The sequence below is a fragment of the Podarcis muralis genome, chromosome 17, assembly GCF_964188315.1.
Source record: "Podarcis muralis chromosome 17, rPodMur119.hap1.1, whole genome shotgun sequence".
NCBI classification, from domain to species: Eukaryota; Metazoa; Chordata; class Lepidosauria; order Squamata; family Lacertidae; genus Podarcis; species Podarcis muralis.
Genome location: NC_135671.1, coordinates 41719636 through 41738489, shown reverse-complemented (window position 1 = coordinate 41738489; position 18854 = coordinate 41719636). Strand labels below are relative to the sequence as shown.

The 18854-nt window shown below is 46.1% G+C and overlaps 1 protein-coding gene across 16 annotated transcripts in view; it reads right to left on the bottom strand.

The window, feature by feature from the left end:
* Positions 1 to 18854, bottom strand: part of LOC114587348 (methyl-CpG-binding domain protein 1) — a 112469-nt gene extending 93615 nt beyond the window's left edge. For 14 of the 16 annotated variants that reach the window (XM_077921237.1, XM_077921242.1, XM_077921245.1 and 11 more), the window contains exons 1-2: positions 18719 to 18854; positions 1349 to 1488 (exon numbers count right to left, since the gene is read on the bottom strand). In XM_077921237.1, coding sequence (XP_077777363.1) covers positions 1349 to 1458 — 110 coding nt within the window. In that variant the 5' untranslated portion in view covers positions 1459 to 1488; positions 18719 to 18854. Of the gene's footprint in view, positions 1 to 1348; positions 1489 to 2218; positions 2827 to 2850; positions 3846 to 18718 lie in introns of those variants that run through there. The other 2 variants (XM_077921238.1, XM_077921239.1) reach the window with 2 other exon arrangements.

Here is an 18854-nt window from a genome sequence, read left to right as displayed (position 1 = left end):
CCTTTGAGTAGCAGTGCTTTTTATCAGCTCCAGCTGGTCCACAAGCTGCAACCATTCCTGGATCCTGGCAGCTTGATCACGGTGGCCTATGTAATGGTAACCTCAAGGCTTGGTAACTGCAACACACTTTATGGGAAGCTACCTTTGCAGCTGACCCAGAAGCTGCAGCAGAATGCAGCAGCCAGTCTGCCCACAGGAGCAGATTAGTTGCAACACATCAACTCCTCTGCTGAGCTGAACTGGTTGCCCAGTTGCTACTGGGCCAGGTTAACTCACAAAGTCCAAAACAACTTGTGCCCAAAAGACCTTAAGGACTGCCTGACCCCTTATGTTCCACCTCCATTACCGAGATCCTCTGATGGAGCTACTACCCACACCTGAGGTTGAGTCAGCCTTTCCTGGGTCCTGAGTTTTCAGTGCAGCAGGTCCTGCACTGTGGGATTCCCTGCCAGCAGAGCTTCCGGCAAGAATTGCCAACCTTGTGATTGGCAAGCCCAAGAGGCTCAGTGGTTTAGACTACAACACCACTTGTGTCCCTCCAGTTCAAATCCACACGCCAGGGTGAGCTCCTGTTGCTGTCCCAGCTCCTGCCAACCTAGCAGTTCGAAAACATGCCAGTGCAAGTAGATAAATAGGTGCCAATGCAGCAGGAAGGTAAACGGCGTTTCCGTACGTTCTGGCACTCGTCACGGTGCCCCATTGCGCCAGAAGCGGTCTAGTCATTTTGGCCACTTGGCCCGGAAAGCTGTCTGTGAACAAATGCCAGCTCCCTCGGCCCGAAAAGCAAGATGAGCGCTGCACCCCATCATCGCCTTTGACTGGACTTAACTGTCCAGGGGTCCTTTACCTTTATTTGACAAGAATCATTATTGCATTCATTTAGACATATCCTTAAAATAGTGTTATTCAGACAGGTCTTTGCCATGTGAATTTCTTACCAAGCAGCCTTTGCCGATGCCTTTATTGCTCTTATTGGAATTGTGTCCACTGCCTTGTAAGTAAAAAGTCAAGAGAAAGAAGTGCATCTTTTGAGAACGAGCAGAAGCAAGACTGAAGAGAGATTTAAGAATATTTCTCAAGCCTTTGAACTGTCATGAAACCCAAGGTGCTTCTTTCCTTCAGTGGTTGTAAGAGAGGCACTAACAGCTGGCTGCCTAGGGAATAGGACCTGAAGGGAGGGATAGGCAACAGGTGCCCTCCAGGTGGTCATGGACTCCAACTCCCATCAGCCCCTGGCAGCATGTACAATGGTCAGGAATGATGAGAGTTGTAATCAAGCAAAATCTGGAGGGCACCTCTTCCTACAACCCTTACACTCTTTTCCAGATGTGACCCCAAATGGCATTACCTTGTGTAATAGGTATCTGACTGTCCAGGTCTTGTTCCATTTTTGCGCAAGACTTCACGGCGCTGCCAGCCGGGCCCTAGTGCAGGGCAATCCACCCAGCCCTCTGTCATGTTGTTGTTGGATATACCACAGGGCAAGAACTGAAACAGCAAGAGAGTAATGGAAGGGTCATAGCTATGGGGCCAAAAGGGTTGTTCTTAAAATAACCAAAAACATACACACAGTCGTGCAAGGAAGCACACAAGAAAGAGCAGCAAACTTGAAAGAGATGCTTCCATATATGGTTCCCCCCTCATTTGCAGCCACTATAAGTAAGGTATAATTTGACATCCTAAGAACCCCAACTGGTATTCCTTTAAGGTAGTAATGGTTCTAGGCCTTAGGACTACACAAGATGCACAGACATATTGGTGAAGTCTCAAAAGTCTGAGGAAGGAGCAGCTCCAGGGGACAGAGAGAAGCAACTCTGTGTCTCTCCCATCATGGCTGCTACACTTGCCCAAACAGTCCATACCAGGGGCTGAAGGAAACCCTCCAGTCTCTCTATCGGGCTTTTTGAACTATCTGAAGCAGGCCAGGCCACGCCTCTCAGTGGCCCTTGCTGAGAGATGCCCTTGGACATTAACAATATCTCTTTGCTGGTCTGCATGGAGGATAGAGAGGGATGGGAGAGTGCATGTAGAAACTAGCCTCCTGTACAAAGGTAAATTGTACATCCATTGCTCTTCCCATGTTTGCTTCTGCCCCCCCCCCCCCCCGGCTATGTGGCCTGCAGGAGGAAATGCAGCCCTTCAACTGAAAAGGTCCCCCACCCCTGAAGGAGCTCTTTCCTTCCATCTATTCCAAGACCTTTTAAAAACTGAAACTTACCAGAAATTGTGACCATGAAAGCAGAGTGTTTACAACAGCTCAATTCCGCATACTACAGCTTCTTTGGGACAGAACACATGCCCCACAAAAGATAGATGGCAGAGAAACAGCTTTAAATCTGTGTTCTCTTTACTTAAGTAAACATTAGGTTCTATTTCTGATGTTGCAAGTTTCGCCCAAGATTTCTACATTTGAAATCTATTACTTAGATTTACAAGTTTTAAAGAAGGGAGGGAAACAGAAGAAGCTGAATTCTGGACAAATAGCAGAGCTGAATAGGACTGACTAGACAATACAAATTTAAAAATAGTTTAAAAAATAACAAAACAATACAACAAACAGATAATGTGGAGTGTTGTTCATGTAACCAAGGACAAACCACAACAGATGAGCAAATGCTGTAATATAGGAGACACTGGAATGAGAACTGAGAAGCAGGAGGGCGCCCATAGTCTTTACCCACAGTATTAGATGTAACGAGCTGATATCAAAATTCCACAAATTTATCTGAGTCAATTTCCTATCTTGTCAAGTTAGTTTTTTGACTAGCTCATCTTAATACACTGCTTATTCTGAAGTGGAGACAGCTGTGAAACAATCACAGAGAGGCAGAGAGCAAAGGAGGCACACACCTTTGCATGGGGCTTGAGGAGGTCAGACCACCATCCAGGGCTGAATTCAGGTGCTATGCAAAGGCTTTATCCCTTTCTCTGTACAATTCAGAGACAGGCTGAAATACGCAGTCTCTCACTGGTCATTGCAACCATGTGGCTGATTCCAGATGCTCTTGACAGGCAAAACACTGCAACAGACCCAAAGCTGCACCGTTCTAGCTAGCTGGGATAGATGCAAAGGCAGGCAGAATATTCTCCAACAGCAAGCCCCACGTACAGACAATATTGACTCTACCGCCCGGGTGACAGGGTGTGGGAAGATCTATAGTCTGTGTATTATTCCTAACTACACAGAGAAGATCACGCACTGAGAACAGAACTAGCTTGCCCAAGGACAGGCAAGCCTTGTGGTGGAAGGAAATTCTCTTGCTAAAATGACCATTTCTATAAGAATGCAAGGAGATAAGCACAATTACATCACATTTCAACACAGCAAGGTCAACCATAATTGGGGTTATTTTGTTAATCTTGGCCCTTTCCTCCTTCCCACTGATACAGACTGAGACAAATTCATATGCATACTTGTGAGTATGGCCTCCCAGAGAGATCTTAACTTTTAAAATTTAATTAATACCCCAGTTGTTATAATAAGGGGCAGCCATAAGTCTGTTCCAGCTGGCATTCATCTGCACCCTATTTGGCAGTTATAGGTGAGGGGATCAGGGCCAAATCTTCCCCCAAGAATGCTTAGTGACAGATCAAGATGCTGTTTGGAGCTTTTTATTTGGGAGGTGGACTGGTCAATATGAATGCCATCGCCCCACTCCTGGTAAGACAAGCAAAGTCGGGGGGGTGTTATCCATGTATCTTTACCTAGCTTCTTTCACACTTTGTAGAGATGTTCAGACTAACTACAGTGGTACCTCGGGTTACAAACACCTCGGGTTACAAACACTTCGGGTTACAGACTCCGCTAACCCAGAAGTAGTACCTCGGGTTAAAAACTTTGCTTCAGGATGAGAACAGAAATCACACAATGGTGGCGCGGCGGCAGCGGGAGGCCCCATTAGCTAAAGTGGTACCTCAGGTTAAGAACAGTTTCAGGTTAAGAACGGACCTCCAAAACAAATTAAGTTCGTAACCAGAGGTACCACTGTACTGTACTGCATAGCACTCTGAGGGGAGCTGTCCTTGAAGACAGCCCAAAAAGTATCGCTCATGCAAATACTGTTGCTGTTTACCTCCTGACAAGACAGGAAGGAGGGGGCATGTTTTATGGACTGTACACAAGCAACCAGCGTAGCCAAGTAAAATCCAATGTGCTGCTTCTGAGCCATATAAAGAGCGACGAAGCCTAGGTTTGGTATATATCAAGGAGCATTTCTCTTCAATGCAAAGCCTTCATCAGTTGACATCTGCAGCAGCAGCACAATTATTTTAACCATTTCTTTCTTTCTTTCTTTCTTTCTTTCTTTCTTTCTTTCTTTCTTTCTTTCTTTTTGCATCAACTTTTGCCTATAAGGATGCAATCCTATGGTTCTTGGAAGAGTGCCCCATGAGCAAATGGACAGAGCCGCTTCTCCTAAATCAGGCTTCCTCAATCTCGGCCCTCCAGAAGTTTTGACCACTGGTCCTGCTAGCTAGGGATCATGGGAGTTGTAAGCCAAAAACATATGGAGGGCTGAGGTTGAGGAAGCCTGCCCATAATGATAGAGCTGGTCTACTTACTTTTGAGACCAATGGGAGGCAAGATCTGGAAGAAAAAACCAACAGTCAATGGAAGGAGACAAGAAAAGCTGGGGGGAAACAGCTGTCCCCACCTTCTACCTTGTCAGCATAAGACTGCCAGGACTTTGGATTTGATGGTTCCTCCACTTTGGATTCTTCCTCCCCTGCCCTCTTTGAATTACTCTGCCCATTTGGTTGGTGAAAAGGGCACTCATCTGTTGAACAACACAAGAATGGCAGGAATTCAGGGAAGCTCTCTGAGCTACAGACTTAGTACATGAAGTTCATCACCTGAAGATATAGAATCATAGAATCATAGAATCATAGAATCATAGAGTTGGAAGAGACCACAAGGGCCATCGAGTCCAACCCCCTGCCAAGCAGGAAACACCATCAGAGCACTCCTGACATATGGTTGTCAAGCCTCTGCTTAAAGAAGGAGACTCCACCACACTCCTTGGCAGCAAATTCCACTGTCGAACAGCTCTTACTGTCAGGAAGTTCTTCCTAATGTTTAGGTGGAATCTTCTTTCTTGTAGTTTGGATCCATTGCTCCATGTCCGCTTCTCTGGAGCAGCAGAAAACAGCCTTTCTCCCTCCTCTATGTGACATCCTTTTATATATTTGAACATGGCTATCATATCACCCCTTAACCTCCTCTTCTCCAGGCTAAACATGCCCAGCTCCCTTAGCCGTTCCTCATAAGGCATCATTTCCAGGCCTTTGACCATTTTGGTTGCCCTCCTCTGGACACGTTCCAGTTTGTCAGTGTCCTTCTTGAACTGTGGTGCCCAGAACTGGACACAGTACTCCAGGTGAGGTCTGACCAGAGCAGAATACAGTGGCACTATTACTTCCCTTGATCTAGATGCTATACTCCTATTGATGAGGCCCAGAATTGCATTGGCTTTTTTAGCTGCCGCGTCACACTGTTGGCTCATGTCAAGTTTGTGGTCAACCAAGACTCCTAGATCCTTTTCACATGTACTGCTCTCAAGCCAGGTGTCACCCATCTTGTATTTGTGCCTCTCATTTTTTTTGCCCAAGTGCAATACTTTACATTTCTCCCTGTTAAAATTCATCTTGTTTGTTTTGGCCCAGTTCTCTAATCTGTCAAGGTCGTTTTGAAGTGTGATCCTGTCCTCTGGGGTGTTAGCCACCCCTCCCAGTTTGGTGTCATCTGCAAATTTGATCAGGATGCCCTTGAGTCCATCATCCAAGTCGTTGATAAAGATGTTGAATAAGACCGGGCCCAAGACAGAACCCTGTGGCACCCCACTAGTCACTCTTCTCCAGGATGAAGAGGAACCATTGATGAGCACCCTTTGGGTTCGGTCAGTCAGCCAGTTACAAATCCACTGAGTGGTAGCATAGTCAAGACCGCATTTTGCCAGCTTCTTTACAAGAATATCATGGGGCACCTTGTCAAATGCCTTGCTGAAATCAAGGTAGACTACATCCACTGTGTTCCCTTCATCTACCAGGCTTGTAATTCTGTCAAAAAACGAGATCAGGTTAGTCTGACATGACTTATTTTTCAGAAATCCATGCTGACTATTGGTGATCACAGCATTCCTTTCTAGGTGCTCACAGACTGTTTGCTTAATGATCTGCTCCAGAATCTTCCCTGGTATCGATGTCAGACAGACTGGGCGGTAATTATTTGGGTCCTCTCTTTTCCCCTTTTTGAAAATAGGGACAACATTTGCCCTCCTCCAGTCTGCCGGGACTTCGCCTGTTCTCCAGGAATTCTCAAAGATGACTGCCAGTGGTTCTGAAATCACATCTGCCAGTTCTTTTAATACTCTTGGATGCAGTTCATCTGGCCCTGGAGACTTGAATACATCTAGACTAGCCAAGTATTCTTGTACTATCTCCTTAGTTATTCTGGGCTGTGTTTCCTCTGCTGAATCATTTGCTCCAAATTCTTCAGGTCGGGCATTGTTTTCTTTATCGGAGAAGACTGAGGCAAAGAAGGCATTGAGGAGTTCAGCCCTTTCTGTGTCCCCTGTTTGCATTTCACCATCTTCTCCTCTGAGTGACCCCACGGTTTCTTTGTTCTTCCTTTTGCTACGAACATACCCATAAAAGCCTTTTTTGTTGCTTTTAACCTCTCTAGCAAGCCTGAGTTCATTTTGTGCTTTAGCTTTTCTGACTTTGTGTCTACACGTGCTGGCTATTTGTTTGAATTCCTCTTTGGTGGTTTCCCCCCTTTTCCATTTTTTGTACACATCCTTTTTTAATCTTAACTCAGTTAAAAGTTCTTTAGATAGCCACCCTGGCTTCTTTAGGCACCTTCCATGTTTCCGTCTCATTGGTATTGCCTGAAGTTGTGCTTTTACTATCTCCCTCTTAACAAACTCCCAGCCATCTTGAACTCCCTTTCCTTTTAGTATTACTGTCCATGGGATCTCACCCAGCACTTCCCTAAGCTTTATGAAGTCGGCTTTCTTAAAGTCGAGAAATTGAGTCCTAGTATGCTTGGCTGCTCCTTTCCGCTGTATAGTAAACTTCAGAAGAGCATGATCACTCGCGCCTAATGATCCTTCCACTTCTACCCCACTAACCAGGTCATCAACATTGGTTAGGACCAGATCTAAAATGGCTGTTCCTCTTGTTGCTTCTCCCACTTTCTGGACAATGAAGTTGTCTGCAAGGGCAGTGAGGAATCTGTTTGACCTTATGCTCTTGGCTGAGTTTGACATCCAACAAATATCCGGGTAATTGAAGTCCCCCATTACTACTATCTCCCTTCCTTTTGCATGCTTGGCCATCTGTTCCAGGAAGGCATCATCTATGTCCTCCGTTTGGCTTGGGGATCTATAGTAAACTCCCACAATGAGGTCACTGTTATTCTTCTCTCCCTTAATTTTGACCCAAATGCTCTCACTTTGGCTTTGAGGTTCTAAATCTTGGATCTCTTCACAGGTATACACATCCCTGACATATAACGCCACTCCTCCTCCTTTCTTGTCTGGTCTGTTTCTTTGAAATAGATTGTATCCCTCCATTATTACATTCCAATCGTGGGATTTATCCCACCAGGTTTCAGTGATTCCTATTATGTCATATTTAGTTTGCTGTACCAGGAGCTCGAGCTCATCTTGTTTATTTCCCATGCTTTGCGCATTAGTGTACAGACATTGAAGTCCATTAATCATTCCCCCGTGTCTCTTATTTAAGGATTTTCTCCTCCCACCACTAGGTCTGCATGCTCTTTGCTCCATTCGGTCTGTGACATTTGGATGATCATCTTCATCAATTGATAGACTCCTACCTTCAGGAGCACTGTCTTCCTCCCCCACATTAGTCAGTTTAAAGCCCTCCTGATGAGGTTTCTGAGATTTTTTGCAAAAACATTCCTCCCAACCGTTGTAAGGTGCAGCCCATCGCTTGCCAGAAGTCCATCTTCAAGAAACTGCATTCCGTGATCTAAGAATCCAAACCGTTCCTGTTTGCACCATTTGCGAAGCCAGTTGTTCACTTCCACTATTTTTCCCTCTCTCCCTGGGCCACGTCGTTCAACTGCAGCCCTTCCTTGCAGCTTTTTAGAATGAAAGATATAAAAGCTTTTTCTTTATTCCAGCATTTCCTTGGACCCTGAATACACCTCTCTAACTGTGAGAGTCCAAGCCTTATTTTAAGCACGTGTCTCAGTTGAGGAAAAAACAGCCTTGCACCATGGTACATTTTAATTAAAGGCTTCCACATTTAAGGAATCTGTTTAATTAAAGCAGAGTTGAGCAGCTCGGCAGCTGTATCCATGACTGAGTAGTCCGATTTAGGATCCACTCTGCTCACCCCGAAGCCCTAAACATAGTCTGCCTCCCTTTTACCCTGACTGGATTACCACGCCCAGGGGGGTCACCACCCAGCGGTCGTAAAAGACAATTGAACTTTGGAGCATGGAATATACAGACTTTGTTGGATAACACAGATAATGAGCGTCCAAAACGCAGAACTGCCATCATTGCAAAGAGAGCTGTGGTGTTTTAAGATCAATATTGCAGCATTTCAAAAAACTCAAAGAGCAGGAGAGGGACAATTGAAGGAAGAAAAAGGAGGCTACTCTTTCTTCTGGAAAGGTCTACCTGAACAAGAACGTTGAATACATGGAGTAGGCTTTGCTATCAAAAACAATCTTGAGAAGCTCTTGTAAGAAGTCCCTACCGGCATTAATGAGCAGCTTTCAACCCTTTGAATAAAACTTCCCCAAACACAACAGGCTACTATTCTAAGTGCTTATGCACCAACACTGGATGAAGACATTAAAGAAAATTTCTACTCTCAGCTGAAGGCAAATCTAAAAAAAATGTAGTATAAACACCGACAGCTGGGAAACACTAGCCTACGAGCATCTTGCAATTTAAACATTGTATTTTGTCTCAGGTTCCTGGGCAGTTGTCATGTTTATTGGTAAAACATGTTTTTGCCATGGCCTTGCTTTGAAGAAACTGGAGGGGGGGGGCCAGGACCTAGTAAACAGATGCCTGCTGTGTAGTCAGCCATTGCCTGCTTTGCCGAAACAATCACGTGCATAGGCAGCTGCAGAACTAGCAGTACCTTGGCTCAAGGACAAAACGCTCACGTGGACCTTGTTCTGGAGGGAAGGCAATGGCTGTATCCAAAATTACAATTAAGGTGTACACACTAGTGTACACACTAGTCTGGAAACATCTACTTTTCTCAAACAAAACTAGGCAGCTAGCACACACTGGCATGTATCTGCTTACCATTTAGCCTGCTTCCATCATCCAAAAATGTCAAAGGATGAGGAATTTTTTGGAAAAAGCTGGCTAAAGTGGGAGACAAGACATGGGAGAGGAAGAAATAAAGTGAGCTGCGGTCAGTCCACATCTATCACCCTGCTCTCTTGGAAGGTGAAGTTATGTTTAAAGACCTGTGATGTTAGCAATAGAATAGACATGTGCCTATCTCCGAGAAAAGACATGGAGGGCAAAATTGTTCTGGAATTCATATCTAGTCTGCCATATGAGCCATGCTATTTACACAGACTGTTAACATACAGCTCCACCATGCAAAAATTGTGTCCACACCTTTCCCTGTAAGGCAGCAATGATCTTTTTGTGCTGGGGAGCAGGCATCATGACTACACCTCAAGCTTCCCACTCTCTATGCCAAGTAGAAGGAGCCCCCCAGATGTTTCTGGTCAACACCTTCCATCACTTCTGAATATTGGCAAGGCTGGTTCAGGTTGAGGAGGAAGTTGGGAGTCCAATGACACCTGGTGGGCCACAGGTTCCATCATCCCAGCTCTAGTAGCAAACCAAGCTCTACTTCCCAGGGAGCCCTTCCACATAATCCATCCTTTTGGGAGACCTGTTATAATTAGTTAAAGGGCAGCATAACCACCTCCTAAATAAAACCAAAGCCCAACAAGACCGCCGGGAAGCTGGTATTTCCCAAAGTGTAACAAGCTCTCTTCAAGGGCTCACCAGTGTCATGGCTCAAGAAATGTTTTTCTCCTTGAAATACTGGAGGCTTTCATCTGTTTTAATCCCAATTCCATTTTCCGGCCCTCCCAATTGGTGATAATATTTTTATACTATCTGATTTCTTCTTTGGATTGGACGCTGTCTTCTTTCCTCGCTGGGCATAAATCATTTGGGCACTGTGGTTGTGTACATAAATAATTGTTATATTGTTTGGGTATCTCTACCCCTATTATTCCCAAAAGAAAAGCCTCTGGTTTCTTCATAAAAGTTACCTTAAACATTTTTTTCAACTCATTATATATCATTTCCCAGTAGGTTTTAGCCTTCTTACAGGTCTACCACATATGGAAGACGGTACCTTCTTTTCCCTTAACCCATAACACACTGTAAATTTCAAATCTACCTTCCAGTGTCATTCCCATGCTGTCATTTCAATATTATGCCCTATATCCATTGCCCAGTGTATCATTGATGATTTCACTTGTTCATCTTTTGCCTGCCATTCTAATAGCATCTGAAACACTTTTTACATTACCGTAGATTCTGGCGTATTAGGCGACCGGGCGTATTAGACAACCCCCCCCCCCCAAATTAGCAGCTGCAATTTAGGGATTTGTTTTATAAGGCCAGTTGCCTACTGTGCTAGGCAGCTCTGCGCCGGGAGAAAGCTGCCCGGCACGGAGCTGAGCTTGCCGCTCGCTGCTGCTGCTTTGGAAGAAGCAACGGCAGCGGCGGGGGGGGGGGGGGGCTCCGCTCCACACCACCCATACCCAGCCTGTAAGGTGACCCCTGGCTTTTTAACCTCTTTTCCGGGGTTAAAAAGTCACCTTATACGCCAGAATCTACGGTACTTTAACAACTAATGTTACTATTGAGCAGATCTCTTTCTAGTTGGGAAGTTTGATTCACAAACCCAACCTTTTTATCTATTTTATATAATTCATTAAGTTAATAATATTGTAACTCACTCACTAACATTCCTGACAGTTCTTCAAACTTATTTAACTGAGTCTCACCACTTACATCACTTAATAAGTTTCTGTAGTCTCTTTTTTTTAAAATGCTTTTTATTGACATTTTCCAAAAAACAAAATAAAACAATCTTTACAACCATTCTTGGTGTTATCTTATTTACATTGCATAAAACAAGCCTCGACTTCCTACCTTCCCAGTTGCAGTTTTCTTAATAGACATCTTCTCTTACAGTTTCTTCTACATTTCTATACACGTCACAAGAATTATACAGTGGTGCCCCGCAAGACGAATGCCTCGCAAGACGGAAAACCCGCTAGACGAAAGGGTTTTCCGTTTTGGAGGTGCTTCGCAAAACGAATTTCCTATGGGCTTGCTTCGCAAGACGAAAATGTCTTGCGAGTTCCTGCAGGGGTTTTTTCCTCCCCCCCCCCTTTTTCCCAAGCCGCTAAGCCGCTTATCAGCTGATCCGCTAAGCCGCTTAACAGCTGATCACTAAGCCGCTTATCAGCTGATCCGCTAAGCCGCTTAACAGCTGATTGCTAAGCCGCTTATCAGCTGATCCGCTAAGCCGCTTAACAGCTGATCCGCTAAGCCACTTATCAGCTAATCCGCTAAGCCGCTTATCAGCTGATCGCTAAGCCGCTTATAAACCCGCTAAGCCGCTAATAGCGCTAATCCGCTAAGCGGCTTGCTTCGCAAGACGAAAAAACCGCAAGACGAAGAGAATCGCGGAACGGATTCTTTTCGTCTTGCGAGGCACCACTGTATTAACCCTGCTGTAGTTCTTAAACTTCTACATTTAATTCCTATATATGTTACAAATTTACCCCATTCTTCTACAAACTTTGCCCCTTTTTGGTGTCAGATTTTATATGTCATTTTCGCTAATTCCGTATATTCGAAAAATTTAGCCTGCCATTCGATTACTTTTGGGATCTCCGATGACTTCCATTTTTGGGCTACAAGAACCCTAGCTGCTACCATGGCATATTGGAATAATTTATGATCCTCCTTTTTTATTTCATCCCCTATTATCCCTAATAAGAATGCCTCCGGGTTTTTTGGAAATGTGTACCTAAGGAGTTTCTTAAGTTCATTATATATTAGATCCCAAAAAAAATTCATTTCATCACATACCCACCACATAGGATAGAGATCCTTACGTTTACATTTCCAACAGGCTTTGTTACCCATTTTGTACATTTTCGCCAATTTGACCAGGGTTATATACCACCGGTACATCATTTTTTCCAGGTTTTCCCTTAAAGTGGAACACGCTGTCAATTTCATCCCTTTGTTCCATAAATTTACCCATTTATCATACTCTATGTTATAACCAAAATCGATTGCCCACTTTACCATCACTTCTTTTATTAACTCAAGGATGTGTTTCTATAGTCTCTTAACTACTTCAGAACAATTAACCCAACATTCTAGTTCCACTAGCTTAAAGTTATAGCTCTGCTTAACATTTCATGATTAGACCACAAGCAGCTATCACAGGAAGTCACTTGGTTCAATGCAGAGGAGGGCAGTTCTTTTATTTGTGAACCAGATTTCCAATTTAGTTCTGAAGCTTTGGCTCTCCAAACATTGGCTCTCCCCGTAGTTTCATAAGTGGGAGAGGGAACAAGTGTTTCATTCCTTTTCCCCAAACTCACGGATCACCCACTAACCTGCCCCTTGCTTCTTCTGTGGCAAAAGCTTTTTAGACAAGATTGGTTTCCAGAATGACACAAATAAATAAATAAATAAATAATAATAAATTTTTATTTGTACCTCCTCCCTCCCCGGCCAGAGCTGGGCTCAGGGTGGCTAACATCATAAAACTAACAAAGTATCCAAAGAACATAAAAACAGGCGATCAATTAATTAAAATACATCTTAAAATTAGTTCGGAGTAAATTAAGATCTGGACAGGTGGCAGTCCACACGTAAAATTGAGAGTGGTTAATATTCTCCAGGGCCAACTGTTATCACTGGTCTTGTAAAGGACCTGTGAGCAGGCTAGGAGACCTCTTTAATGCTTGTTCTTATACAGAAAGAAAAGACTCAGACTGAACCCCGACCAAAGGCCCGGCGGAATTTATTATCATGATTGTGCAAGTTAATTATGCTTCATACTTAATGAAATCAACTCACATTTGAACAACATTATATACCTGTTGTTAGGTATCACGATGCATACTAACTGAGTTATCTTAAAACATTAACACTGAAACAAAGTCAGGAGCATAGTAACTACACTTGCCCAAATATCATTCAAGTAAACCGCTCATAAATAGAGTGGGCAGATCACCGGGTTGTGAAGTTTGTATTCCTGTGTCCAAGAGGAAATGCTACCTTTTCCCAATGACAATTTTACATACTTCCAGCTGTGAACTACACCAAACCAATAGTTAGGCAGCTCCAAAGCACTCTCATTCAAATAAGCTCAGCAGACACATCAACTTTCTCTAAAATGAGACTTCTGAAATCCCATGCAAGCCTGATTTTTCTGACACTACCGCTATGTTAACCATTTTACCCTAACCCTAAACCCTATACCTAACCCTAACCATTTTACTCTGCTTCCAAGCACACAGTCCTAATCCCCCCTTCAGGCACAAAGCCAGGGGACCTCCTATCTCAACAGCTTGCAATCATAACAGAAAGTGCTAGGCAGTAACTGCCATGTTCCAGAGGTTAAGGAACACAGGACTAGCCAAGATCTTTGGTTAGACCAGCCTTCTCTGACCTGGTGCTCACCAGGTATTTTCAACTGTAACTCCAATTAGCCCTAACCGCCGGCCATGATGGCAGGGGTTGATGAGAACTGGAGCCCAGCAACATCTAGAGGGCATCACATGTGGGATGAGAGAGTTCTGCCAAATCTTCTTTTCTTTTTTAACTGCAGAAGTATGCTCTTCGACAGAGGGCTCTGGACAAAGCAAAACCTGTTTTGGAAATGAGCTGATGATCATACAAGCAGCCAAAAAACCCTTTGAGGGAAGGAGGATGACATCAATGATACTTTCAACAATGGCACATTGCTTGTCACCTTTCACTGCTTATGTCTCCCACTTGCTAGAATTCAAGCAGCAATACAAGGCACTATTTGCTTGCTGCAGCTTTCACTATGCTGAGCAGATGTTGTCATGTGACTCACACTCTACTGAAACATTAGGAACAAAGATGAAGAAAGCCATGTCTGGAAACATTAAAAACCAACACCGCTGAGAAGCATCAAACTATGGCCAAATAGTAGAGGCAGAATTTGCTTTCCTTGCAGATGACCTTTTATTTAAACCAACAAAGGAATTCCTACTTCACGTCAAACAAATTGGCAAACAAGATGCTTCAATTGTCATTAACATTTCTGGTGGTCACTCGTTATCTGTTTGTTTAGCTATAGGTTTTTTTACATCAAGGCATACATAAACAATTTAATTGACATGGCTTCCTCCAAAATAACTTCATGAATTATGAAACAATAGTGTAGGGAGAAGGGGTTTGAATTTGTTAAGTACTGGGGGATATTCTCGGACACCACGGACCTGAGCAAGAGGGATGCAGTCAACTTGAACTCGATTGTTGACAATTAACATTAAAAAGGTGGAAGAGCAGCTTTTAAACTGATTACAGGAGGAGCCAAGAGGAGCCGAAGAAAATCTAGTTCAGAACAATCACTCTCTAGGATGAAAATGGAGAAACTGAATGAAAATTTAAATGTGGGAGGCATGTAACTAAACACTGTGAGTGCAGCCTGTGCAGGGGCAGAGATGCGAAAGAACTGCAGGCCAAAACACAAGAAGAGAAACATTGTACAGTCATACCTCGGGATAAATACACTTCAGGTTGAGCGCTTTCGGGCTGCGCTCCGCAGCAACCCGGAAGTAACGGAAAGTGTTACTTCCGGGTTTCGCCGCTTGCACATGCGCAGTCAAAATGATGTCACACGCATGCGCAGAAGTGGTGAAACGCAACCCGCGCACACGTGCTGTTACATCTTACGTTCTGTTCGGGATGCGAACAGGGCTCGGAACGGATCCCTCGGTTTGCATCCCGAGGTACCACTGTATGTGTTTATATGCTAATGCCAGGAGCCTCTGTGCCAAGATGGGTGAAGTGGTTTGCTTGGTCTTTGAGCTTAGCCTTGATATAGTTGGTATAATGGAAACCTATTGGAATGGAGAGAATCAGTGGGATAATGTTATCTCTGGATATGAACTCTAGGGAGACACATACTGGAGGTGGATTTGCTCTTTACATCAAAGAGGGCAATGTGACCCAGCAAGCCAAAATTCCCCAAAGGGAATTCTCCTCCACAGAAACACTGTGGATGATGATACTGGGCCCTAAGAGTAACTTGGTGCTAGGAAAATGCTACCATCCCCCTGTTCAAGGAGTTCTTGAGATGATGAATGAAATGAAGGAAACAATCAAAAGAGGGAATGGTGAAACAATGGGTAACTTCAACTACCATCATATAGACTGGTGACATATGCATTTCAGTCATGACAAAGAGGAAAAAATTCTGATTACAGTGGTACCTCGGGTTAAGTACTTAATTCGTTCCGGAGGTCCGTTCTTAACCTGAAACTGTTCTTAACCCGAAGCACCACTTTAGTTAATGGGGCCTCCCGCTGCCGCCGCGCGCCCGGAGCACAATTTCTGTTCTCACCCTGAAGCAAAGTTCTTAACCCGAGGTACTATTTCTGGATTAGCAGAGTCTGTAACCTGAAGCGTATGCAACCCAAGGTACCACTGTACTCCAAATGAATATGCCCTAGAACACAGCTGGTCATGGATTTACCCTGGATTTATCTTAAGTGGTGCCAAGGTGCCCAAGATGAAAGTGTTGCTAAAACAGTTGGAAGCAGTGGTCATAGTACTATTAAATTGAATATACTATGTAAATGACCAACTGCCAAGAAAATAAACCTGATAACATGTGACTTCAGAAAGGAAACTAAAAAAATAAAAATGAGGGGCCTGGTAAAAAGTAAATTGAAAGGCAATGTCAAGGGCATCAAATCACACCAAAACATTTGGACATTATTTAAAAACACAGCTGAAGGTTATCCCTCAGATCAGGAAATGTACCATCAGAGCAAAGTCAAAAAAGCTATTAGAGGCAGGAAGGATTCCTTCAAAAAATGGAATTCTTGTCTAAATTAGATCTTTGTGGACTTCCAAAGGTATCTGGCTGGGAAAGCAGGATGCTGGATCATTAGCCTGATCCAGTAAGCTGTTCTTATGGATCTTAATGTTATTTTAACTGGAGATGCCATGAACTGAACTTGGTACTCCAGGCACGCACAACACGTCGATTGTGATCGACCAGTGAATCGTGGGATTGTTTCTTGTCAATTGCAGGGCCTTTCTCTGCAGCCTCGGATGCAGTGGCAGTAGCTGCCGCCGCTGCCAGTCTCCATGGCGATGCGAGCCTGAGCAGCACCGCAAGCCTGAGCGGTGCCAAGCCGGCTTGCCTTCCTGCCCCTGTGCTGCACTCTTGGGGGTTAGAGCGCTGGGGTGAGGGGGACGCGGCGCCCTGAGGGCTGGGGGGTGTATGTGTGTGCCGACTTGCTATCCTTCCTGCTGCCCTTTGAGCGCTTGGGGGGGGGGGGTTTGCTACCAGCCCTGAGGGTCTGGGTGTGTGCAGGGGGGGGTGTTCCTGCCAGGTACAGTGGTACCTCGCAAGACGAACGCCTCACAAGACGGAAAACCCGCTAGACGAAAGGGTTTTCCATTTTGGAGGCGCTTCGCAAGACGAATTTCCCTATGGGCTTGCTTCGCAAGACGACAGCCCATAGGGAAATATCTGGGACAGCGGGGAAGCGCAGCGCGTCTTCCCCACTGTCCTCGGACCTCCTCCGAAGCCTGGCGGCGGGGCGGGAACACCTCCTCCCGCCGCCACCGGGCTTCGGAAGGCTCCTCCGAAGCCGGGCGGTGGGGCGGGAACACCTGCCCCCGCCGCCCGGGTTCGGAACGATGCTCCGAAGCCGGGCGGCGGGGAGGGAACACCTTCTGAAGGCGGGCGGGGGGCGAAAGTCTTTGTTCCCCCCTGCCTGCCTTCCCAGGAGAGCGGAGAAACGCAGCGCGTTTCTCCGCTGTCCCGGACGGCTTTTGAAGGCAGGCAGGGGGGAGCATAGACTTTCGCCCCCCGCCCGCCTTCAGAAGAGGTCCAGGACCTCTTCTGAAGGCTGGCGGGGGGCAAAAGTCTTTGTCCCCCCTGCCTGCCTTCCCAGGGGCTTTTAAATCGCCCCGGACAGCGGAGAAGTCCTCCGCTGTCCCGGGTTTTTTTAAAATGCTGGGGGTGGGAAGAAAAGCCCTTGTCCCCCCCCCCCCAGCCTTCAGAAGAGGTCGGGGGACAGACTGTCCCCGGACCTGGTCTGAAGGCGGTTTCCCTAGGAACGCATTAATTGATTTTCAATGCATTCCTATGGGAAACCGTGCATCGCAAGACGAAAAACTCGCAAGACGAAGAGACTTGCGGAACGAATTAATTTCGTCTTGCGAGGCACCACTGTACTAACTTAGGGGCAAGGGGCATAACATGATTGGACTCCTACTGTTCGAGGCTCTGACTTCCCCCTGGCTGGGGATCTGGGGAGTGCCTCTCCTTCCCTGCTAGAGAGAGGAAGGCACTCTTGATTTCTGCCACTCACGTTGATGTGTTTAGGGAGGGAGAGAGCTGGCTCCTCAAAGAGAGAACTTTTGCCTCCCTTTTGTCCCCCTCCCTTAAACTCCCCCCCCCCCCTAATGTCCAGTTAGCCACCTCCTTCCACACATGCACCCCACGTGCATATGACACACAAGACAGACCAGTTTGGCCCTGAGGGGGTCTAAAATAAACACACCAAGTACACACATGTTAAGGGGCAGGCGGGGAGAGTATGTTTAAGTTGAAGGATGACAACGGGAGTGTGTGGTAGATCACTGCCAGTTTTTTATACTGGTTAGTGGATCAGAGCCTACTAGTGGATCAGCATGCTCCAACACAAAGCAGGACAACAGCCAGCAAGTTCCTCCAGCCTTCCATTCCAATTTCTATTACCATATTGTTTGTTATGCCAGAATCCAAATCTTAAGGACCCAGAAAATGCCAAACAACTCCTTTTGCTTAAATAAGCCTTCACTCTTGAGCTAGGAGCAGGAAACTGCTTTATACCCAGACAGTCCGTTGGTCCATCTAGCTCAGTGCTGTCAACACTGACTGGCTGCAGCTCTCTGGGGTATCTCCTACCTGGAGAGAACAGAGGACTTTACCAGGAACTTTTTGCAGACAGAGCCTGGGTTCTACTGCGGAGCTGCAGCCCTTCAATATGAAGATTCAGCCCACCCGAAACTTTATCGTACACCCGCTCTCTCACTACCAAGAGGCCGGCCATGATGGAGCTCTTCACCCAGCAGATCACCACCATGGCAGAGAAGGCGCTGTGTCCAGAGGGGAGGCCTCGCAAAGAGACCAAGAAGGGGACCCCCCCCCCCGCCGTGGGAACACCCCAGCTCCGCACAGGAGAGCCGCCCCCGGCAGGCCTGGCCTCTCCAGCACCCGAAGCACACAGAGGAAGCACCGCGGCCTCTCCCGGGGCCAAGGGGGGTCCCCTCAGGAGCCGCCCCGCTCGCCCGGTGGCCGGCGGACGCGGTCCTCGGGGCCTCCTCCGGGAGCGGGCGCAGAGGCGGCGCCGGGCCGCCGGGTTTCGCCTCGACCGCGTGGCCCGCCTCCAGCCCCGCTCACTCACCAGCGGCGAAGGGAACCGAGCCCGCCGGGCCTCCTCCTCACCGGCAGCCGAGAGCAGGAGGCGCACGCGCGGTCCCGCCCCCACGACGTCAGCGACGCCTCAAAGATGACCTGGAAGAGGAAGGCGCTTCCAGGGC